The 24,158-nt window shown below is 44.4% G+C and overlaps 3 protein-coding genes across 3 annotated transcripts; all 3 read right to left on the bottom strand.

The window, feature by feature from the left end:
• Nucleotides 1-1,093: 1,093 nt before the first annotated feature.
• On the bottom strand, nt 1,094-1,842 carry LOC133903225 (uncharacterized). The gene is made up of 2 exons (XM_062344540.1): nt 1,744-1,842; nt 1,094-1,606 (listed from the first exon to the last, which is right to left on the bottom strand). The coding sequence occupies exons 1-2, from the start codon at nt 1,840-1,842 to the stop codon at nt 1,094-1,096; spliced, it is 612 nt and encodes a 203-aa protein (XP_062200524.1).
• A 3,155-nt stretch (nt 1,843-4,997) lies between these two features.
• On the bottom strand, nt 4,998-7,551 carry LOC133900908 (GTP-binding protein SAR1A). Its single transcript, XM_062342194.1, has 3 exons — nt 7,189-7,551; nt 6,942-7,073; nt 4,998-5,581 (listed from the first exon to the last, which is right to left on the bottom strand). The coding sequence occupies exons 1-3, from the start codon at nt 7,315-7,317 to the stop codon at nt 5,261-5,263; spliced, it is 582 nt and encodes a 193-aa protein (XP_062198178.1). The 5' UTR covers nt 7,318-7,551; the 3' UTR covers nt 4,998-5,260.
• Nucleotides 7,552-9,659: 2,108 nt separating this feature from the next.
• Nucleotides 9,660-23,375, bottom strand: LOC133900902 (dihydrolipoyl dehydrogenase 1, chloroplastic-like). The gene is made up of 15 exons (XM_062342184.1): nt 22,921-23,375; nt 21,107-21,253; nt 15,078-15,212; nt 14,446-14,563; nt 13,740-13,864; nt 12,288-12,413; nt 12,116-12,196; nt 11,345-11,407; nt 11,202-11,276; nt 11,012-11,090; nt 10,823-10,923; nt 10,469-10,582; nt 10,207-10,320; nt 10,053-10,124; nt 9,660-9,963 (listed from the first exon to the last, which is right to left on the bottom strand). Exons 1-15 carry the CDS (start codon nt 23,209-23,211, stop codon nt 9,916-9,918), a joined length of 1,689 nt encoding a protein of 562 aa, XP_062198168.1. The 5' UTR covers nt 23,212-23,375; the 3' UTR covers nt 9,660-9,915.
• Nucleotides 23,376-24,158: the final 783 nt, after the last annotated feature.

Below are 24,158 nucleotides of genomic sequence, written 5' to 3'. Positions count from 1 at the left end.
AAGGTACTGAATGCTGGACTTGAATTCCTAGGGCCATACAATAATCATTGAAGGCATGTGAGGTAAATTCAGCCGCATTGTCCATTCGAATGGATTGTATCCTATGTTCAGGATAATATGCTCGTAATTTAATAATTTGAGCAATAATTTTGGAAAAGGCATGGTTTCGTGTGGACAATAGACACACATGTGACCATCGTGTAGATGCATCAATGAGAACCATGAAGTACCTGAATGGTCCAGTTAATGGTTGGATAGGGCCACATATATCACCTTGAATTCGTTCAAGGAATTTGAGTGGTTCAGCTCTAATTTTAAGATAAGAGGGTCTTAAAATTAATTTCCCTGTGGCACATGCGGTGCACACAAAATCCGATGGTTGTGGAAATTTGGCAGTATTTATGCCATGACCAATTGAATTGCAGATAATTTTTCGCATCATTCCAACACCGGGATGACCTAGGCGATCATGCCATATTTGAAATGTGTCAACATTCTGAAAAATTACCTTATATGCAACATGTGGTACGGGCTTGATGTATGTATAATACAATCCTGAGGATAAAGAGGGAATTTTTTCTAGTATTTGTTTTGCATATCCGTTATTTTTGGTAATGAGGAGATATTCCTCTTTGTTGTCATCGTGAGTTTCAATATGGAAACTATTTTGACGGATATCTCTATAACTCAGTAGGGTACGTGTTGAATCGGGATACAGGAGTGCATCTTCGATTGTAATTTGAGTACCCATAGGGAGAGTGATTATGGCGCGACCAGAGCCAACAATCATAGCATCGTGTCCTGCGATCGTCAAAACATTTCCTTGACTCTTTTTCAGAGTTTGGAAATATTTAGTTTCCCTTAGTATAGAGTTAGTGGTACAACTATCCACTAAGCACATCTCTTCTTCATTTGGATTGTCTCCCGTAATCATCTATATATATAAAAATAGAGAATGTGAAATTCTTCATAGATATATATAGAATACATACAACTTTATTGAGTATCAATGTGTTGATACAATAGTATGACAACAACCTATTACAACACTATGTAGGACATAGATATTAATAATATCTAATGAATTAAGAGCCTAATCGAAGTCTCCAAATAAGTCATTGGAAGCAAAATCCACTAGCATATTGTCCATGCCCTCAAGGTCCTCTTGCTCTTTAAGAGTGATGTCGTTGTTCAGTTCTGGATGAACATTTTGGGAACAACTTGTCGTCCTGGTGGTGTCAGATTGAAGATTGAAATGAGCTTCAAATCTTTTGCCTTGAGTTGGTCGGCTTCGTCCAACGGACTTTAGGTAAAGATCAACCAAGTGTTTTGGGGTGTGGCATTTCTTAGGTGTGTGGCTGTAGCAACCACATTTACGACAAATATCAGATTTGTCTTTGTTATTGAAAATGCTCTTCCCCTTGTTATTTCTATGAAATTTCTGCTTCTTTATGTGGTTGTTCCTGCCTTTGAAGTTCTTTGGACGACGTTTGTTGCTGTCGAACCTCTTTGTATTCTGAACATTTGAATTTACTTCAGGTAAAGGGGCAGTGCCTGTAGGGCGCTGGTGATGATTCTTTAAAAGAAGTTCATCATGCTTTTCAGCCTGAAGTAAAGTATGAATTAATTCAGAATAGTGCTGATAGTTTCTAGCACGGTATTGTTGTTGCAATACCCTATGGGCAGGAAGCATTGTAGACAAAGTTTTTTCTATTTTCTCCGCATCAGTGGGAGCTTTGTCACAGAAAAGCAATCTTGAGCAGATTTTGTGAACAGCATGATTGTATTCTCCAATGGACTTAAAGTCCTGAAGGCGAATGTTGGACCATTCGCGTTGTGCATCAGGTAGTATTACTGCCTTTTGCTGTTCATATCGCTCTTTGAGCGAGTTCCATAGGTCATGTGGATTTTCATCCATCAAGTATTCAGATTTTAAATCTGGATGTAAATGGTGCCTTATGTAGTATAAAGCCCCATACTTGATTTGATCTTGGAGTGGCGGATCTCCCTCTTGAGGGGGATTAATTGCCGTCATAAGTCCGCGGGATGATAGACTTATCTTCATGTCTATTGCCCATGTTAGATAGTTTTTACCATCTATCTCGAGTCTTTCGAACTCAATATTGGACATTTTGTCCTACAAATTGACCAATGATTAAATGAATTTACATTTTGGGTAAATTAAAGAATCATGGTAATGTTGTAATAGTGCAAAAAAAAAATTGTACAATCAAGTTAATACTTGAGTTGGATAGTGTAGACCTCAAATTATATTGGTAACACATTGAAGGTAGTCACCAAAATGATGAAAACCTTTTAGTAGTGGAGGCATAATCTGTAATTATTCAGTAGATGCCATGAATTCCACTAACTTGTGTTATTCAAATCTTGTGTTAACACTATGTAGGTAATCACCAAAATTGGTGTAGACCTTCTTTAATTCATAAACACATTGGGTACGCACGTTGAGGATATTCACTATATGTAAATATAGTGTAGATCCCTCAGTAGTTTATAGATACTACCTTGTGTATGGCCAATATGAAGTATGAATTAGGGTAATTACCTAAAAAAAGGTGTATAGTGTTATATCAAGTGAAGAGGTAATCACATATTTTGCAATAATATTAATTTTATATGAAAATTAATTGCTATTGCAAATTAATTTGAATGCATTATCGTAAAATGCTTGTAACATATAAGATTTTCAGAGAATACAAGGACTGGAACATATATATTTACAACATAAACAGAACGAAATACAATTATAGTTAAAGACAGGGGCTATTACGTAATTTTACAGGACTGTAAAATTAAATACTGAAATTGGCTATAAAATGATGAAAACCCGAGGGGTTTTTGTGAAAAAGCCAATTATTTCAATTTTTTTTTTTTTGACTGATGGGCTGAACAAACTTGGGCTGAGGCCTTTTTAGCCTTTCGGCCCAGCCCGGAGCACCCCCTCCCACCTTTCCTGTTGCTCAGTATATATAGTGGCCGGCTAGGGTTTTCCAAACCCTAACCAGCTTTGGAGCCGCCGCCGCCGCCTGGTCTCTCGGGAGCTGGGCCGGCTATCACGTGGGGGGGTGGGGCCGCCAGCCGAGGAAAACAGGCGCTGGTGGGGCGCGCCGGCCGGACCGCCGGTCGGCTTCGGCGGTGAAGCAGTGGTGGGGCGCGCCGGCCGGACGTCGGTGGCGGTCGGCCGAGGGGCCTTCGGGCTGCTGGCCTTGGAGTGCGTCAGCCGAGCCACCGGGCGGAGCAGCGGCCGGACGAGCCACCGGAGTAGAGGGTCGGGCGGAGCATGGGCCGGCCGAGCCGCCTGAGCGGAGGGTCGGGCGGTCTGCCGGCCTTCACGGGTGGTCAAGTCGCCGGCGAAGCAGTGGCCGGCCGTCGGAGCAGAGGGGCCGGGCCGTCGGGGGGGTTGCAGAGCCGAAAGCTAGTCGGACCGAGTCACCGGGAGGGTCGCCAAGCCGCCAGAGTTCGGGCCGCCGGCTGAGGAGTCGGCACGGCGGGGTGTCGCCGAGCAGAGTGGGCCGGTCTGCCGGTTCGCCGGCCGTTCATCGTGCAGAGGGGGGCGCCAGCCGAGGGGTGCTACACCCCTTTCCCCCTTGCACATGCACGCGCCTTGGCGCGTTTAGAACCCCCCGGAGGGGAGGTTGGAGGCCGCAGGGGCCCATGACCCCGGGCGGAGGCCCGAACGGCGGTTGGCCGCTGCAGTGGCGAAGCGACGAAGGGTGCGGCCGAGCGGCGCAGTTGGTGTAGCCACTGTGGAGCCGGCGGTTGATGAAGAGGAGTCGGTTATCTGGATGAACGGCGCAGCGGCCATCGAGACCGTGGTGGATGGGTCCTCCGAGATGACTTCCATAACTTCAATGCTGGAGTCGATGAAGGCAGGTGTGTTCAAATCGAAGCCCTGGGAAGGAGAGGCAGGATGGTAGTCCGCCATTGTTCCCGGGAGGCTTCTGCCGCGTCGAACACGGAAAATCCAGTCGCGGCGGTGGCCTTCCGTGGTTTCTGCCACTGTAGTAGGAGGAACCACGTTGGCCATGTCCGTGGAAGTGCCAGTGGGTGGCACTGGAATAGAGGAAGACAGCGGAGTGTACTCCGGAGAGTACAACACGCGTTCCTCTGGATCTTCTTCCTCCTCGGATGCCATCTCCAGTGTGGTGTTGAAGAGAGGTGCAGCACCGCTGCGTGCTGCCATGGTTGGTGGAGGGCCGGTGGGGGCAGGGGCTGCTTGAGCCCTCATAAGGTCGTGGTTGTAGCCATGACGGCGAGGACGACGTGAGCGGCGACGGCGATGGCGACGGCGACGGGCACGCTGTTGGCCAAACGGCGAGATGTGCCGTAAAACTGCCGCCTCCAAGTCCATCAAACAGCGAAGAATGTCTCCAGTGGTGGATGAAGGTGAGGCCATCTCTTATCTTGTACCTTGTTCTGGGAGAGGCCTTCGTGCCTTCTCTGTTGGTGAGGCCGGTTGGCCCTTCTTCTTCTTTTTTCTTGCTGTTGTGTAATGGCCAAAATGCTCTTTTGGGTGATTCTAAGTGCTGATGACGTGTTGAGAGTGATTTGAGAGAGTTTTAGAGTAATGAATGTTGATCTATTGATTGCTATGTCATACATATATATACATGTTCAAAGGGCATGAACATGTCCATTCAGTAGTGAATGGTTGCACTTTGGTTTAATAACTGAAAGCAGTTAGTGTGCTAATTGATCACATGCTAAATATCTACTTGTAACAATTCCTTCGGGTCGATTATAATTCAATTCAGCAAGCTGTCCTTCCGTGTTTACCACAATTTTTTAATCACGTAATCACACGAATGTATTGCAGAAAACATGAGTTGGGCTAACATTCTCTCGAGGAAGACTGGATGCGATTCCCAGCATCAGACAATAATCACGAATGTATTGCAGAAAATTAACCAAAAGGAGTACACATGCATTGAAAATGCAACAACTATTTAGCAGCAGCAACCCATGAGCCAAAGACATAATTTAAGAAACCAATAATCTTAATCCATATCCATTAAGTCCTTAATAAACACCCTATGGAAAAGCAAAAGAATTTTAGGAGTTTGACATAGCAAATTGTTTGAGGCTAAAGATTCAACATGTTCCCCAATGTTAAACACTGTTTTTCTGTTGATACCCTCGATACCGTCGTGATGATCACTGTTGTCATGACGAACAACCAACCAGAACAAATGACAAGGCAAAAAAAATCACTGGGCTGAGCGCATGCGAGACAAGGGCCCTACTTGATGTACTGGGAGACCCACTTGAAGCCGTCACCGTAGCCCATCTTGCGGACAACACTGCACATGAACACCTCAAGAGGTCGGACATTGGAGTCGACTAGGTTGACCTTGCCCTTCCCAGTTGTGAAGTTGCTAAGGCCTAGGTGATACCGCAGCTCCTCTTCAGAGGCAGCATATGGGATATCAATCTTGTTGCCAAGGATAAGAAATGGAACATTGGCCAAGGAATCGTCAGAGAGAAGAGCATCGAGCTCCTTTTTTGATTCTGCAAAACGCTCCTTATCGTATGCATCTACCAGGTATACTACAGCATCAACCTGTTGCAATAAGAAAAATTAATCAGGCAAACATATGAAAAGCTGCTGCACAATGAACAATAGTACAGAACTACTGATAAGAATGAATGCATATGCAGAATTAAATGGTTTAATTTGCAGAGAACTGCAGATGGAACACAGGACACCACAGCTATCGGCAGCTAAAGCATATATTCCCACATTTGGTACGAAGAATAAGGAAAGCACTGAAACCAAAGACGATAAACAAAAATATGATTAACATTAGCATGGGCAACTAGATGTTATGAACCAAAATACATATTTAATCCAATGTGCAACACAAAAGGATGGATGAGTTTTATCTTAAAATTGACTAGCTTGAGAAGATGAACCACAAAAACAAAATTTTGGTGTCTCCTTTTAATGAATCGAGGCAACCAAAAGATCCATACACCATGAATTGCAGAATAAACATATATATAATAACACAAAAGAAAAACTGCCAGCTCAGAACAACGGTGTATGCTAACACATTGCAAAATAACTAACGTCTAAAGTGCACCTTAAAGGTATGATGGCACGAAATAAATTATTTTATGAAGTCTCAACTACCTTGCGCTAACCAAGCATGAGAATGAACAATGAAAATTTTAAAAAAAAAATCAGAGGAAGCTTAAAAGTTGAAGTAACAAAAGTAACCAGAATAACATGGTATGCAAGCAAAGGTGTAACCCTAAAGAACACAAGCTACAGACGTCAAGTACTCAAGGTGGACACATGTGCTACGCATAAAAATGATATTGAAAGAAATACAGTATTAAACTATTCATTTATGTTGAAGCAAAAACTAACAATACACGAAATGATCCATTCATAAGCATCCCCCTAGACACGCAACAAATGGCCTTAAGGCTACCCTCGAAAGTAGGATACAACATGTCAACATGCATGGTTAAGCAACCAATCTTCTAAACAATAGTTCTTCTATAGAATATGTATATGCAACTCAGCCCGTATCACAGGCAACAAATCATCAGATTCTTGTGTCCAACTTTACTTTACACCCATCTGCCTAATGAACAATAACTGGCCAGGAATTTTTGTCAGAAAATCTGATATATTACACACATTTCCATATCGGTGGCTTGGTGCCAAAAATTCTTGTAGTCGTTTCATGCAGAACTCCTAAACCGAATTCTATTACGACAATTCAGCAATTTCATGGAAATCTTCGATAGCACCCAGAAAGGCACAACTTTTGTAGCGTATTATTATGCATAGAAACTCAAGCAGCTGTTGTTTCCAATTAAGCACGATAAACAACAAACGTAGCACGCGAAACCTGTCATCGTCAACTAGATCTGACCGCACTAAGATGGATGGATAAATAGAGCGAGACCTTGGCGTAGTAATCCTTCCAGACGCGGCGCGCGATCTGGTGGCCGCCGAGGTCGAAGGCCTTGAACTTGATCTTGCCGATGCTGAGCTCCTCCGACGTCGGGTGCTGCGTCGGCTGGTGCTGCACCAACCGCTGCATCCAGACACAGACACGGATCAGACAGATCTACGGGAACCCAAGAAATAGATAGGGTCGGATCGGATGGTATCAGATCCGGGGCGACGAGATGAGATCCGGGGGCACGCACCTCGTCCTTGAGCATGTGGAGCAGCGTGGTCTTGCCGGCGTTGTCGAGGCCGAGGAAGAGGATCTTGGCCTCCTTCTGCCACAGCCCCAGCGAGGCGAGCACCCCGTAGAACCAGTCCCACAGGAACATCTTCTCCCCCTCCTCTTCTCCTGCCGCACCTTCCTCCTCCTACCACTCGGGCCTCCCTGCGTCGCCTCCCGGGAACGGCCGCTGAGATCGACGGGATCTGGTGGGTGGTGGGAGAGGAAACCGAGGAGGAGGACCTGGGTGGATGGATCTCTCTTTGTCTCTTTTGTTGTTTGGTTGGGGTTGGGGAGAGGAGGGAAAGGAAGGGAAGGGTCATTAAGACAATTAACTGCTGGCCTCGGTGTGAGGAATGAAGGGGGAAGGTGCGTGCTGCACGTGGGCCCCGCCCTCCGCCTAATTCCGATCGACCCTTCTCAGCCAAAACACTGGAAATTGGAGGGGACAGCGCTAATCCGCGTGCGCGATTTCCCAACACGCGGCGGTTTCGGACAGTAAAATGACAAGCTCGTTCGTCACCTCTCCGACGGCGTTTTTCCACCCTGTCATCCTTTTATTATCCTCGATACCGTCTTTCAAAAATCCTTCACTATTCCGTCAGTCGATATCGTCTATCAAAAATCCTTCACTATTCGACCAGCAGCACTCTCGGTGCCCACCCTCCATCTCACCAGTCATCTCCCCCAAACCTCCTCTAGACCCACTGAAACCCTAACCCAAACCTCCCTCGCCGGCCGTCGCCCATGATCGACTCGGACACAAATAAGCACATCGCAACTTCTCAAGTCACGCGTACGCTCGTATCAGGATTTTCGAATTGGAGGAGCAGAAACAGAGAAATAGCTGGTATATCACTTTATCTCTACCTTTGCTAAAATATTATTCTATTCCAAAACTAATATAGGCACCAGATTTATCATTTTGTGCCAATTTGCTCTATATCTTCCCTCTTTTTGCGTAGTTGAATGTAAATTTCGATTTGCGAATTCGAGGGCCACTGTATGTCCATTTGAAATATCAATAAGGATTAATATCTAGTTCTGACACTATAGGAGGTGTGTGACAACAGAAGGTGGAGCAAGCTATCGTGTGAATAGTGGTAGAAGATAGTTATTGTTCCAAAAGATGGATAGATTATTTCACCATTCAAAATGGTGAAAAAAAGTACAGTAGCGACGGAAGTACAATGGCTCTTTTGTTGCAACGTGAACTTTAACGTTAAAAGTGTCACCTTTTCACATGGTGACTAACTCTTATCAACACTTCAAATAGAGATTAGCTATATCACAACACAACTACTCATGTCACCGATGGTGGTAAAATTGAGAGTCTAATATGGTTCATTTGGTGACATGAACCTATTGTCAAACCATTTGGCAACTTTTGGAAAACTAGCCAAATGGTTTTGACAATAAGTTGATGGTGCCATTTCATTTTATAATAACTCTCGTAAACCTTTCATCAATCATCTTTTTTTCTCAAAATTGATAACTAAAAATTAGTATATTTTTAAAAACTGTCACTAACGCTCATGCGGCCATGCCAATACCATAAACATTACAAAATTTCATATAGTGCAGTATCTTTTAAGAGGACATTGAGCCATGTTTGGTAGCTATAGTTCAGCTTTTTTGAACCATTGGAAAGCATCCTACATAAATGACATGCTAAAAGATTAAGTACATAGTAAATGGCCAGCCTAACCTGTTCCAAGGCTGCATATGCCTTCTTATTGTTACTACCTATAGTCACGAACGCGTTGACCATTTTTTTATTAAAATATATTTACAAATTTATAATGTTATAAAAATACTTCTCAAGAAAATTTACACATGATATTCATGTTTCCAACTTGATATTTTAAAAGTTATTAATAGACAATGTTTAAAAACAATTTGTTCAAGCAATCGCCCAAACAGAGAAGTTAGGGCACTGCTATATTCCAATCGTCTAAGAACAATGTTAATTTCGGTTGATAGTTTTCCACGGTATGATCAAGGTCCAACATATGTGGTTCTTCCTCCAAATGTCACTCTCCCACCCTGCTACCCTACCCTCTCAAGTCTCTAACAGCCATCACCTCTACCACACTAACACAGCTTTGCCTAGCAATCATCGCGCCTCTCCTACTCTAACACCACCAACTAGCAATCCTCCACCTCCCAAAGCCCACGGCCTTACCCCTCTCTAACGGCCACTACCCCTACCACGCTAACACAGTTTTGCCAAACGGTCATCGTGCCTCTCTTACCCTGGCACCGCCAACCGGCAGTCCTCCATCTTCCACAGCTCACCACCTCACCCCTACATCAGCCACTACGGCAAGGCCAGTCTGCTACCCTGAACCCTGAGGAGCATGCCGGGAGCGCCGAAACCCAGCCAACAAGGTAGCAGCCGTTGGCTAAACAATCTGTGGTTGTCTTTCTCAGACGACCAGAAATTAGGTGTGGAGAAGTTAACAAGATGTCACTGTACGGATAAACTCTACACGTGCTACAAAATTTATAGTTATTTCATACATAGTACGGAGCTGTAGATCTCTCATTCCCTAAATAAATAGAACAAGTTTGGCACTAATCCGTGGAGCTCAATACGAATTACGGCTGGCAATAGCTACAAATCACTTTCTGTAAATAGCAACCTCGTATGGTACTAAGGACATCTAACAGGGTTTGTGGCAGATGATTTGGCCTCCACTCTTCTCTACGCTGCAACTGGCTCATTTACAGAATGCGGAATACCCACGTTAACCTGTATAAAAAGAACATGACATGTAGTTCATAATTTCAGCCAAAAGAATTATATGCATGACAATAACAAGGGTACATAGACATAAATACCTTGGCAGCTTTGAAGAGCTCATCCAGAACTTCAGACAAGGTTGGGTGTGCATGAACTGCAAACTTGATGTCCTGCAGGGCGCAAAAGGTTATGCGCAAATTACAGACGACAATTATGTGTTTTGATAACCAAAAGAATGCATGCCAAACTCACTTGCACACGTGTTCCAAGGGCAATGGCATTCGATGCCTCATGGATGAGGTCAGCAGCATGCAAACCCAGAATGTGAACTCCAAGAATTTCTCCAGTGTCAGGTCGGTAAATCATCTACGCGAAAAGAAAATTCATGTCTTGTCACTTTGAAGATACAAGGTTACCAACCATTACTAACTCCATAGCTCATCTTGTTGTTATGTCCATTGCAAGTCTCCAATGCATAAATTTAGAATGCGACAGGGTGGAAAAGCACGATTACCTTAGCAAGTCCATCTCCTTCATTCTCTGCCAGAGCCTTTGTGTTAGCCTTAAAGCTTGTCTTAACAACACTTATTTCAAATCCTTCCTTATCAGCCTTTTCCCTAGCTTGTGGCTGTAGAAAAGTAGGGGGAACTTGATTAGGAATTATAAAAGTTCTGTTTGCAATCCCCAAAAAAGTATCAAATTGATTGATAATTGCGATTTTTATTGCTTGTTCTGATGCAACTAAAACATAGAATTATGATCGATTAGCTACAACACATTCATTGGCCTATTCATAACACATTTACCCAGCAGGTTTCTACTACGTTGAGCAGAGGATGTTAGGATTGGCGAAAGAGATCTGACTTGCCTCTGTCAACCCAACCATACTGATCTCAGGGTGAGTGAAACAGGCAGCCGGGATGCTTAGATGATTTAGGATGTTGTCCTTCCCACATATTTGCTCCACAACTATATTCAAATAAATACTTGCTTGTAAAACAACTACAGTAATTAGCAGCAGAAAACGCATAAAAGAGAAAATAAACAAATTGTTTACCTGAGATTCCTTGTGCGCTGGCTGCATGAGCAAGCATGAGTTTACCATTGGCATCTCCAATGCAATACAAATTGGGAACCTACACATAAATCGATGTTTCTGTTGAAAACTTGCATGAAACATGCTCTAGAGATATTCATGTTGCAAAGGAAGAAAATAGTAATAGTGATACATGATATATTTAGCATACCGCATTGCCATCTGCATCCATAACTTGCATTCTCTCGTCAACAGGAACAAAACCACGTTGTGTTACAATGTTGATCTGAAGAAAAAGGCATCGTTTATATACTACCATGCTTAAAATTAGCAAATTTGATGGCAAATATTTACATTTTCCAAGCCGAGTCCTTTGGTGAATGGTGCCCTTCCAGTAGCTATGAGTGCTGCATCCACCTGTGGACACAAAATCCCAGTTTTCAGATGAAAACAAATCACCAATGTAAACAGCAGAAATGCTGTTTCTTTTCCATTTATTTTTACCATCAATGACATACATGAGAAAACTTGATTCTAACTAATAAAAGGTCAACTGAAATAAATAATGCAAATGCCTGATTATCTTATTTTAAAAACAGCACTGGCTCACCAAAATATGACACTAAGAGCGGCAAACTAGCACATAGTACACACAGCTCACATTATTCTGAAAAAATGCCTTGGCCTACCAGTTTGGATAATCTGTAAATAGCATGTCTACTAAAACAGTTTGACCTAGGCTGGCAATAATAATACTCCCTCAGATTGCAAATATAAGTCGTTTAGGACATTGACATGGTCTTCAATGTGACACTTTGACTAGTGAATACAAAATATGTTATTTCAAATAAAAAATATATATTTTAATGATGAATCTAGTAATATCAAATTTATGTTCGCAATCTAAATGATTATTTTTATATTGTTGGTCAAAATAAAAATTGGCCAACAACTTATAATTGCAATCGGAGGGAGTATTTGATAATGGCATGGAATACACAGCTATCTTCCATCATAACTCATTCATCTCAAGACAGACAAGGTGGTGCAAGTAGCAAAGATTTTGTAAAAACCATCTACAGTAAGAACTGAAGGGGACAAAAGAAAATATTGAATATCTTTCACCTCAAGTGTTTCCTTGTGTTCTTTCGTCTTAGCATCAATCAATTCAATCAAAACAGGCTTACCATCCTTCGCTGGCGTAATCTAGAGACATGAATACTTCAAGGTGTAAATTATACAATTGTGTCCGGAAAAAAAACATTATTGAAAAAGCTTGAGTTGAGCTTAAGTTTACCTTGCTTGCAAAGACACCAGTGTGATAGTCAATTTTCCGAGGATTGATAAGAATCCTCTGGGCCAATTTTGCAATCTCAGGATCAAAACCAGGCATTAATTGATCCAGAGCTTCAACAAAAGTAACCTGCTCGATCAAAATTTGTATAAATGCAGATGAAACTTCATCTGATTACAACAAAGATTAATTGCACAACCATGGATAATGAATATTGAAGTTCATTCTAACATTATAATTCTGTTATAATGTAAACTCAATACCACGCCTTTGAACTTAATGTATCACCATCAAATTCAGGAAACATGGAAGAGGCCTACTATACACAAAGGCAAAGTACAGCAGATTCACTTCGCTACATGGTTGTTATGGCGCCCCAGTGAGCCAAGTGCCTATGCCATTGATATTTTTTTACAATGTCCACACACAAATATATATAGAATATCTGGTACAAAATCATGACGAGAGAGAGAGAGAGAGAGGGAGAGAGAGAGAGAGAGAGATGGCTCATGGGTAACCCTCTCTCCCAGTGCTAAATCGCACTGTTGTTGGCATTACTCAACCACATCACCTGACCCTATATCTGGATAAACTGACCCTGTACTTCTCCGGAAACGTGTGAGGCTAGATGGAGAGGGCTGAGGGTCCATTGCGAATATGGCTAGCCACTCGGAGGCTTATTTGGTGACTAGGAGATACCATGAAGACACTGGGATAGTACTAAAATATGCCCATGGTTGATGACTAGATGCTCTGGGCCTTGCCATTATTTAGATATTAAGAAAGAATAATGTATGTATTAACATTATGATAATGTTATCACTAGGATACAAGTTTTAAATCATTTGTACTCAACATCAGAAATATCAAGCAGGGCTGTTGTTATGGCACATTCCATTAAAGAAACAAATTACTACAGCACACAAGAAATTTTACTTAGGTCAACATCTATATAATGCATATAATGTACACTACTCTGTTTTGCTATATCTGTCCAGTCCGCATACCTAGGCTGCATAATATTTGAGTGATGTTTAGTAGAATTGTATCAAACATGTAACTATTAGATAGATCGATACGGCATCAATCTTATAAGTGCAAGAACGATCCAATTCCATATAAAATTACTTAGCTTTTGCGCCTCCTATGTATGTGGACCGGACGAATATTGTGCAACAGCAGTAGTATTACATTAACACTATGCGCTGATGAAATAGAAATGAATCAAAATAGGCAGTTCGATGGTTAAACAGAAAGAATATCAGATTAATTGTTCATGGACACTAAATGCCCTCCGAATACACTATTCATGTGCATACCCTTTTTTACTACACTGCATGAAACCAAGTCTCCATGATGCACGATAAAGTAATACTTGCTAAAGTAACAACCAAGGCAAGCTTGCCCCTAAGCCTGTATTTAGATAATCATGTGTTGCAACAATTGTTTATGTACCTCACTTCCCAGAGCTGTGTATACATCACTGAATTCAAGTCCAATGTAACCACTTCCAACAATAGCTATCCAGTCAGGGACTGACTCAAGTTTTAGTGCATGATCACTAGTGAATACAGTTTTACCTGCATAAAATCATCCAGCAAGGTTTTATAAGAACTGTAAAAAGATGGAAACAGAGGGATCGACCAGTAAGACATTGCAGCTGCAATACACAACATATATGATGGAGCATTGAAACTCTGAGGTACACTTGCTTTGTATATAATCAACTACCTTCTAGTGTCAAGATATAGCACCAACAGCAGCAGCAGGACACTTAGATCTAGTTTCTCCTGTGATTATTCTGATATTCCTTGGTTCATTGATCGAAAGGGCATCGAACAAAAAAGAAAGACCACTAATCATACAAAAAAGACAAGTGGTAGTTTCTGTTTCATTTCTAGCCACTGGTAATTCCGACATAACAGAGAGTGTCCAGGGATTGACTTTCATGTTTTTCTACAAATAATTTTTCAAGCTTAGCATTGGCATGTTTGTCTACCTTTTAGCATGCAGTTCAACATTACGTAAATTAATACAAATGTAAAATGTGAAGCTCAAATTATCTGAACCATGCAAGGTTTGAAGTTTGAACAGCTTTGTTTGTTATTTCGCTAGGCCAACTGTATTAAAGACATAAAATTCCAAAGAAAACAGTAGTTACCATCTATTTCAATACCCTTGGGAACAAAAGGAACAGACCCGGTGGCAATTATGATGTTTCTGGCAGTGATTTCTTTGTCTGGAAAACCAACTTTACCATATCTCACTTTTTGCTTCTCCTGCAGATATCAGAAACAGAAACATTTTATTACAAGTGATACTCAACTGCATGTGAACACACTATAAAACATACATAGCTCATTCCAATGTTTATACCTGACATCTTATATAGCAGAGATAGATATTTTTTAGCTTTAGTGTAAAGAATACCTAGGATATTTGACACAACGTTCCAATTCAGGGAGATGTACATTGTACTCCTGTAACACTCTTTTAGATGGCTGATATAACTACATAACAATGTGATAAAAACTGTGTATGACTCCTTAAGTAGCCCAGATGCAAAGGAGGTTGACCAATTTTAGTTATCTTGGGAAGGCTTATATTTAGGATACAGGTCAATCCCTGCAATTAAGTCAAGTATGATCCTTTGATAGCTAAAAATCGCAAGTGAAAGTGAAGTGTATACCCAGATCAGAAGATGTGAACACTACTTCTTGCATGAAACACTACACTCAATAGGAAAACATAGCTGTTTTTAAGCCAAGCTAAGGGAAAGATTAGATGACCTACCACAATTGTACCAACACCAGTCAGTATATCCACACCCAGAGCTTTCATTGAATTAGTCAAGTTGCTGCGGATTTTAGAGGCAAGGTTGTTTGCATGATCAGCAACAGCCTGTCTGTCATATCCAGGTGATGAGACCTGTTACAAGCATGACAAAAGATTAGCAGGGTTAGGGCAAAAATAACTCGACACCAAACAATGTATGCACTACATAGTTAGTGATCCATGAGAAAAAAGTACATTCCTAGTTGATTTCTTTTCAAAATCATATTCAGTATAGGACAACATATATTTAGAGCAAGGACAAGGCATCATAACTATGTTAAAGTGTTAGACAGGCATGTTTGGCTCAGTGCCCTGAGCCCCTTCTCCTGCTGCATGCGCCAGCCCTTTGGGCCCATGCCGATTGTGTGGATCACGTGTTTCCTTTGGTTGTGACCGGATATCCCTCCCGAATATATTGTTTCTATTAATCGTGTGTAGAGGATATCCGGACCGGCCTATATATGTAACCTCATGATGATTATTCAATTAATCCAATTACGCGTGAATACTTTCCGCTCATGGTATCATGATCCGTGTGCGATCACGCGCTTCCGCACAAACCCTAGCCACCGCCTTATCCTCACCGTGCCATGGCTGACGACGACACCACCCACGTTGTTGTTGCGGCATACGCTGCTACTTGTGAGCGCGAGGCAAATGCCCGTGCACGGGAGGAAGCCGCCCACACGCGTGAGGAGGCCACCGCCGCCCACGATGACGTTATCACCCAGGCGTTGGTTCTCCACGAAGCCGCCGCCATCGCCAATCTACATGCCCAGGCGATCGCCGTCCAAAATATACACGCTCTGGTGCCTGTCATCCTCAACCTCGGCTCGCCGAACTACAAGTGACGCGGTCGGTTCCTCATCACATTGGGTAAGTACTCACTAACCGCCCACGTCCTCTCCGACGTTGCCGTGACTCCATCGATGGATTGCGTCGTCCTCAAATGGTTGTACGGCACCATCACGCACGAACTCTGCAAGATCGTCATGGAGCACAGCATTACCACGCACGACCTTTGGCAAGCGCTCGAGGGGCAATTCATCAGCAAGCGGGAGACGGGCACTGCATCTCGACGCCGAGTTCCGCACTTTCGTCCAAGGTGACATCAATATCTCTGACTACTGTTGCCGCCTCAAGAGCATGGCCGACGCCCTTGGCACCCTCGGCGAGCCTGTTCCCAATCGAACTCTCATCCTCGCCGTCTTACGCGGTCTGAACAAGAAGTTTGGGTACATGGCAGCTCTCTCAAGCGGCAGTGGCCATTCCCGACGTTCCTCGAGGTGCGCTCCGATCTCCTTGACGAACTCGAGATGACGTCACGCCCCACCCAGCCGTCGATTGCCCTCCTCGCCAACACCTCTTCTGGCGCCAAGGGGGGCGCTCAGTCCTCTAGTGGCCAGGCCGCCGCCTCAGGCGGTCACTCCACAGCACCCACCGCCGTGGCGCAGGGCAACAGTGGCTCCTCCGGTGGGTCGAGCAGCGCTAATCGTCGTCGGCACCGCGACAACGGGGGCGCCCATGGCAACGACGGCAACAAATCCGGTAACGAGGGCGCTCCGTCCGGATGGCCGTCCTTCTACAATCCGTGGGCAGGCACCATCCAAATGTGGCCCGGACCACAGCAGGGCATCGGCGCTCGCCCCCGGGAACCAGTGTGCCACAGCCGCGCCCCGACGGCGTGCCGCACGCTATGGTAGCCTACCCGCCTGTGCCACCCATACATATGCCCATGCAGTCCGCTCCTCAACCGGCGACTGAGACCCCCAACTGGCCTCCCATGTCCGGGTTCGGGCACTTGGACCAGAACGCGTTCAACACCGTGACGCTAACGCAACCGCCGACCACGAACTGGCACATGGACTCCAGGGCCTCCTCGCACATGACTTCTGACGCCGGTAACCTGTCATTCTCCTTCCCGCCTCGGTCCTTTACTCCATCTATCTTTGTCGGTAATGGGTCTTTGCTGCCCGCCACCTCCACTGGCTCTACTAATCTTTATGGTCATCTTCGCCTAAAAATCTTACATCTGTTCGCCAGTTCACTACTAACAACAATTGCTCTGTTGAGTTTGACCCATTTGGCCTTTCTGTGAAGGATCTCAGGTCCCAGAACCTGATCATCAGGTGCAATAGCTCAGGTTCCCTCTATCATTTGCACCTGCCGCGGTCCGTCACCCCGCCATGTGCTTTTGTTGTTGGTGTCCCTGCTACCCTCAGGCATCGCCATCTCGGCCACCCAGTCACGACGCGCTCAACAATATTGTGTCTGTCTTCGCCATCTCGTGTAATAAAACTGCCAGTGATACTATATGTCATGCTTGCCAACTTGGTCATCATGTACGCCTACCTTTTGCCCCATCTCAGTCTAGAGCTCAAAACATTTTTTACTTATTGCATTGTGATCTTTGGACTTCTCCTGTCCTCAATGTGTCAGACTACAAATACTATCTTGTTATACTTGATGATCACTCGCATTTCCTTTGGACTTTTCTTTTGTCTCAAGTTCGACACTTTTAGCACTATTTCTATTTTTTTCCTCTTATGTGGCAATGCAATTCAGCTAAACCATCAAGATGGTATAGTGTGACAATGGTCGAGAATTTGACAACTCGTTCACTTGTTCTTTTTCCTTACACGTGGCGTTCACCTTTGAATGTCATGTTTGTACACCTCTCAACAGAACGGTAAGACTGAACGCATTATTCGTACCATCAATAACATTATGCGCTCACTCTTATTTCAGGCGTTGTTCCCTCCCTCCTTTTGGGTTGAGGCTCTCCACACCGCCACCCTCCTCCTCAACCGGCTTCCCACTAAGACGCTTGATTCTTCCACCCCCGTTCTTTGCCTTGTACAATGTCCATCCCTCCTACAACCACCTCCATGTTTTTGGTTGCAAGTGTTATCCTAATTTGTCCGCCACGGCCCCCCACAAACTTGCTCCTCGCTCCATGATGTGTCTTCCTTTGCTACTCTTCCAATCACAAAGGTTACCGGTGTCTTGATCTATCGACAAATCGGGTCATTATTTCTCGTCATGTCATCTTTGATGAGGCATCTTTTCCCTTCCCCGAGTCGAATTCACCCACCGCTAATGGTTTTGATTTTTTGTCTGAATTTGAGTACGCGTCGGCTCCCATTGGGCCGTCATGCTTGCTCTCTCGTGCAGGTACTCCCACGACCCCTGCTGTTGCGTCGTCTGGCACCGCATCTGGTGATACGCCCCCACATGCCCCGTTGTGCACCCCCTCTGGTGCCGCGGCCCCTGTGGACGTGTGCACTGTCCCAGCGCCCGCACTCGGCCAAGTAGCACCACGCACGGCCTCCCCAGCTGCAGCCTCCCCGATCGTGCCCCGAAGGATCGAGCCCGCGCCACGCGCGGCCACGCCCGACCCCACCCCTGGCTCCCCCACGCCACACGCGGTTGGCCCAGCTAGTCCTCCTGCGCCATGCACGGCCGCCCCGGCACCACGTGTGGTCCTGCTCGTGCCCGTGCCACGCGCGGCCACAACTCCCACCTCCCGGTGTTGTGTCAATCCATTCGGTCATCAATAGCCACAGCATGGTGACTCGTGACAAACAAGGCTATCGACAACCTGTGACCCGCCTCAATCTGCAGGCCCGTGCTCTCGCCGATTCCGAAGACGTACCGGTCCGCACTTGCCGATCCGAATTGGCGTCGCACTATGAAGGAAGAGTACGCTACTCTTTAGGCCAGCACCACCTGGGATCTCGTTCCACGCCCCTCCAAGGCAAACGTGGTCACTGGTAAATGGATTTTTCGGCACAAATTCAAGGCTGATGGCACTCTTGACAGATATAAAGTGCGTTGAGTTCTTCGTGGTTTCACACAGCACCCAAGTGTCGATTATGATGAGACCTTCAGTCCAGTTGTCAAGCCAGCCACAGTCCGCACAGTTTTGTCACTAGCTCTTGCTCGACAATGGCCAATTCATCAACTAGACGTCAAGAACGCTTTTCTTCATGGCACTCTGACTGAGGTAGTATACTGTTCCCAGCTTACTGGCTTCGTTGATTCCTCCCACCTCGATTTTGTCTGCCATCTAAACAAATCACTTTATGGACTCAAACAGGCGCCCCGTGCATGGTACAATCGCTTTGCCTCCCATCTTTTGACTCTTGGATTTACTAAGGCTAAGTCCGACACTTCCCTTTTCGTTTATCATCGAGGCGCAGACACTGTTTATTTACTCCTCTACGCCAATGATATTGTTCTAACTGCATCTTCAGTTCTTGTTCTTCGTCGCACTATTGATGCTCTACAGCGGGAGTTTTCCATGAAGAACATGGGCACCCTTCATCATTTTCTGGGGATTTCAGTTCAACGCCATGGTAGCAGCCTATTTCTATCTCAGCATCAGTACACGTTGGATATTTTGGAACATGCTGGTATGTCGAATTGCAAGCCTTGCAGTATACCTATTGATACTCATCCCAAGGTCGCCTTTGATGTTGGTCCTCCTGTCAGTGATCCGACACAGTACCGCAGTCTTGCAGGCACGCTTCAGTACCTCACCTTCACTCGCCCAGATATTTCCTATATTGTACAGCAAGTCTGTCTTCATATGCATGACCCGCGGGAACCGCATCTCCTGGTAGTGAAGCATATTCTTCGATATCTTCATGGCGCCGTTGATATGGGCATATTCTTCGTCGCTCTGCACCAACGGATCTCGTTGTTTATTATGACGCTGACTCGGCCGGTTGCCCAAACACACGAAAGTCCACATCGGGCTATGTTGTGTTCCTTAGTGACAATCTTGTCTCCCAGGCACGCTTCAGTACCTCACCTTCACTCGCCCAGATATTTCCTATACTGTACAGCAAGTCTGTCTTCATATGCATGACCCGCGGGAACCGCATCTCACGGCAGTGAAGCATATTCTTTGATATCTTCATGGCACCATTGATCATGGGCTTATTCTTCGTCCCTCTGCACCAACGAATCTCATTGTTTATTCTGACGCTGACTGGGCTGGTTGCCCAAACACACAGAAATCCACATCGGGCTATGTTGTGTTCCTTAGTGACAATCTTGTGTCCTAGTCCTCCAAGCGCCAAAACATGGTCTCCCGCTCCAGTGCCGAGGCTGAATATCAAGTTGTTGCCAATGCTGTTACCGAAGTATCCTGGTTACTTAGGAGCTTCATGAGCTTCGTAGCCCTCTTCACCGCACCACCTTGGTCTATTGTGACAATGTCAATGCAATCTATCTCTCGACCAACCCGGTGCAACATCAGCGCACCAAGCACGTCGAGATTGATCTCCACTTTGTCCGGAAGCGTGTCGCTGCTGGTGATGTTCGTGTGCTCCATGTTCCGACATCTTCACAGTACACCGACATCTTCACCAAGGGACTATCTACTTTTGTCTTTACTGAGTTCAAATCCAGTCTGAATGTCCGCCTTGCCGACGCTCAGACTGTGGGGGCGTGTTAGACAAGCATCTTAGGCTCGGTGCCATGCGCCCCTTCTCCTGCTGCATGCGCCAGCCCTTCAAGCCTGTGCCAATTGCGTGGATCACGCGTTTCCTTTGGTTGTGACCGGATATCCCTCCCGAATATATTGTTTATGTTAATCGTGTGTAGAGGATATCCGGACCGGCCTATATATGTAACCTCCTGATGATTATTCAATTAATCCAATTACGCGTGAATATTTTCCACTCACATAAAGAACCAAAGATGGATAAAATAAATCCAACAAAGTAAGTTGAGCTCAACATGGATTATCTATAAACTACATTTACCATGATACAAGCATCCTTTGCTATTTATTCTTCCTATTAAGTACAGAACAGTACCTACCAAATCCTTCTTGATTGGTGGATAAAATAGATGTGCCAAAGTAAACAATTAGCACAGCACAGATTCAACATGGCTGTAAATTGAGATTCCATGCATTTTGCAAACCATTGTTCAATCATGCACAACAATTAGCTGTTCCCGTTTGAAAATAACACCTGTAGTCCCAATGATTTCATGTGGTGTTCATCTTGAAGTTCCCGCATCCGACCACTGACAGCAAGGAGCGCCTTTGATGGAACACAACCTCTGTTCACGCAAGTCCCACCCACAACATCTCCCTCAATTATGGCAGTTTTCAGACCCTGCACGAGTCAGTTTTCACAAATCATTAGCAACACTTCTTGAAATATTCAATAGTTCAATTGCTGGAAGTACAGATTAAGCTCTGTGTCCATAAAAGGTGGACATTTGTAACATTTCAAGGATCTATCACCCATTCATTCACAGGATAACTCCCAAAATAGAGCACAATTGATAGGTATAGGTGCCTACGGTCACGAGGACAAGTTTAGCATTTAATTGGAAAAGTACATGCTAAGCCAGACTTCCTGCTGCCACCATCAGAACTAGCAAAGCAATACTATTCTCGAAAGAAAAGAAAATTAATAGAATGCCACACTTTCCAATATATTCAAATCAAACTCGAACTCTGGACTGGTGATGATGACAGTAAAATTTCCATAGAAAATAACCAGACTATCATTTCTTGCCAGAGTTAGATCATCAGATAACAACTACAATAGTCAAAAGAACCAACTAATATAGAGGAGTCAAACACAGAGACTCTAAATTATAAAAGGAAACATAATATAAGAATTGCAACAAGTCACACATGAATGAATCCTAATTCTCTATAAGAAAAGAAGCAAATTTTCCTCACCCTTTTAGCAGTACGCCGGTACATATAGAAAGAGTTTACCGATCCAATAGCCCCAAAAAAGCTAGTACTAAATTACCGACAGGAAAACTCGAATTGTACTAATTTATGGTCATCAAAAGACAATAACCATATCTCCATCGATAAGATATCGCAAGGAAGCTCAGCATCACAATGCCTTATTGATTGAAACAAATTCCAAGGTCCAATTAAGGGCATCCTAAGACAGGCTGATATTGGGAGATTAGTGCTTTACTGGAGTTAAATTATTGCAGTAGCTATGAAAAGTGACATTGTTGACTACATTTTACATGCTTCTAGCTGAAAATATATCAATGCAACATTTGTTCAAGTCACTTGATGCAACTGCTTGTTTATATATGATTTTCTTCTGAGTATTTTCCCATGTTACAGTATGGACTTGTAGTACTATAGCATTTCTGCTTTAACTATTGAAACTCCTTAAAACAATATAATTGTACGATCTCTTAAAATTAGCAATTCAAGAAACTGGTTCCAAGCTACAGAGCTCTAGCACCATGTCACAGAACCAAAGCACATATCACTACATTCCTGCCAAGTTTCGGGATACCTGCAACTCATAATTTACTAAAAACGACTATCCAGATTTAGTGCCAGCACAGCACCCAGTGTCTGTGATTTTTCCTTTCCTTATCCTAAACTTGAACACAAAGTAAGCCCCGTCCAGTTGGAACATGTTTCTTAAAACGATCCATAAGTACTATCTCCGAAAATAAGTAATTCAAGATACTATTCCAAGCTACTGAGCTCTACAACAAGCCACTGAACCGACGCATATATTTGGCTACATTGCTACCGAGGTTTAGCAGAACTGTAACTCCTACCATACTTCAACACATTCCCAGCTTTAGCATCAGCATAGCAACCAACGCCTATGACTTTTCCGTTCCTTGTCTAAACCCAGCCAATCCAAACAAGTTTCGAGCGCTGGCACCAACATCTCTCGATTCACATTTGACCAGATCACGACGACAGTGGAAGCAGCGCCCACCATGGACAGTTGGACACACACCCCAAAGCAGACCGGAAAGCAGCGAAAGCGAAACTGACATTCTCAACGGCGTGGAGGGCGGCGCCGTGGCCTCCGACGCCGGCTCCGATGATCACGAGGTCGTAGTCGAATCCGCCGCTCCCGGCCTCGCCATTCTCCGCCGCCGCAGACGCAGCCGGCACGCTCCGCCTGGCGGACACCTGCGGTGAGCAACGGAGCGAACGGAGCCCGAGTGCCTCGCGCCGAAGGCCGCAGAAGCGGAGCCCGGCCGGCCGGATCGCGTCGGGCCTGGAGGAGGCGCCGCCGGCGACCGCAGCCGTCGCGGAGAGGGACATGGCCGTGGAGTACATGGCGGCAGCGCGTGGGGGTGGGAACTAGGGCGACAGGCGGTGGGGGACGAGGCGTATAAGAGGAGGCGAGGGAGGCGGAGGCGGCGAGGCTGGGGAGGGTGTGGGTTTTGGAGACGGGCGGAGGATTCGAAGCAGGGGAAGGAAGGGGATGATGGTTTTGATGATGCGGATGACAGGTATAAAATAAGTAATTTTTTTAACTTTTTAGCAAAAAGAAACATGTTTTAAGGCTTAGAGCAACCAAAAATATATGCAAATGCATAGATATTTTTTCCCTGGTAAATTAAGAACAAGCTTCGGGGAAAAGCACAACCCCTGGTCACCTAGACCACGGACAGCATTTTGCTTGTACTAATTAAATGCTTGTGTGTTGTAATAGGAGGTAAAATTCTATACGAGATTATAATATTGATTGGGTGAAAATGTGCAAAAACGACTGAATCTAGAACAACATCATAAATACAGCGACACACACAACACGACAATGATATAAGCCTAGACATATAACGGAAGTGCTTTATATACGACTATGTTACGGCCAATGACTGATCTAATGTTCTGGTGTGGCCCCATGTGAATATCTGATCTCACAGTTTGGATCTGACATGTACTCAGCCTATGGCCAAGCCGTACATATAGTAGATTTCAAACATCTAAATATCTAAATATTAAAGAGATATAACACTTTGTGCTTAAATACCTGGATCTCTACATCAGGATGTAAGTTGTTTCTGATGACGCATGAAAAATGATAAATTAACTTTGGATAACAGTGGCTAATGATGCATGAAAAATGGATAGTTAATAGTCCATCACAAAGAAGTTTGGTCATGAGACTTCTGCTAAGAACGAAATAAGAGATAATTTATAATTATGTGAAAATAACAATTGTACTTAAATAACTACTACCTCCAGTCACTTTTACATGACATCATATAATAGTGACA

Source organism: Phragmites australis, chromosome 2 (genome assembly GCF_958298935.1).
Source record: "Phragmites australis chromosome 2, lpPhrAust1.1, whole genome shotgun sequence".
Taxonomy (NCBI): Eukaryota; Viridiplantae; Streptophyta; class Magnoliopsida; order Poales; family Poaceae; genus Phragmites; species Phragmites australis.
Note: the sequence above shows the minus strand (reverse complement) of the source record. Positions and strands in the feature narration are given on the sequence as shown.

Bases quoted from the DNA above. Each gene is read 5' to 3' on its own strand.
- LOC133900902 (XM_062342184.1), bottom strand. From the start codon at position 23,211: ATGTACTCCACGGCCATGTCCCTCTCCGCGACGGCTGCGGTCGCCGGC. The intron at 10,583-10,822 runs GCAAGTCAGATC...ACTTTTCTACAG, and splicing joins GTATGGTTGGGTTGACAGAG to CCACAAGCTAGGGAAAAGGC. The intron at 10,125-10,206 runs GTGAGTTTGGCA...TGCGCCCTGCAG, and splicing joins CCCTTGGAACACGTGTGCAA to GACATCAAGTTTGCAGTTCA.
- LOC133900908 (XM_062342194.1), bottom strand. From the start codon at position 7,317: ATGTTCCTGTGGGACTGGTTCTACGGGGTGCTCGCCTCGCTGGGGCTG. The intron at 7,074-7,188 runs GTGCGTGCCCCC...GTCTGGATGCAG, and splicing joins TCCACATGCTCAAGGACGAG to CGGTTGGTGCAGCACCAGCC. The intron at 5,582-6,941 runs GTCTCGCTCTAT...TTATTGCAACAG, and splicing joins GGAAGGATTACTACGCCAAG to GTTGATGCTGTAGTATACCT.
- LOC133903225 (XM_062344540.1), bottom strand. From the start codon at position 1,842: ATGCACAACGCGAATGGTCCAACATTCGCCTTCAGGACTTTAAGTCCA. The intron at 1,607-1,743 runs GTGACAAAGCTC...ACTTTACTTCAG, and splicing joins CTGCTCAAGATTGCTTTTCT to GCTGAAAAGCATGATGAACT.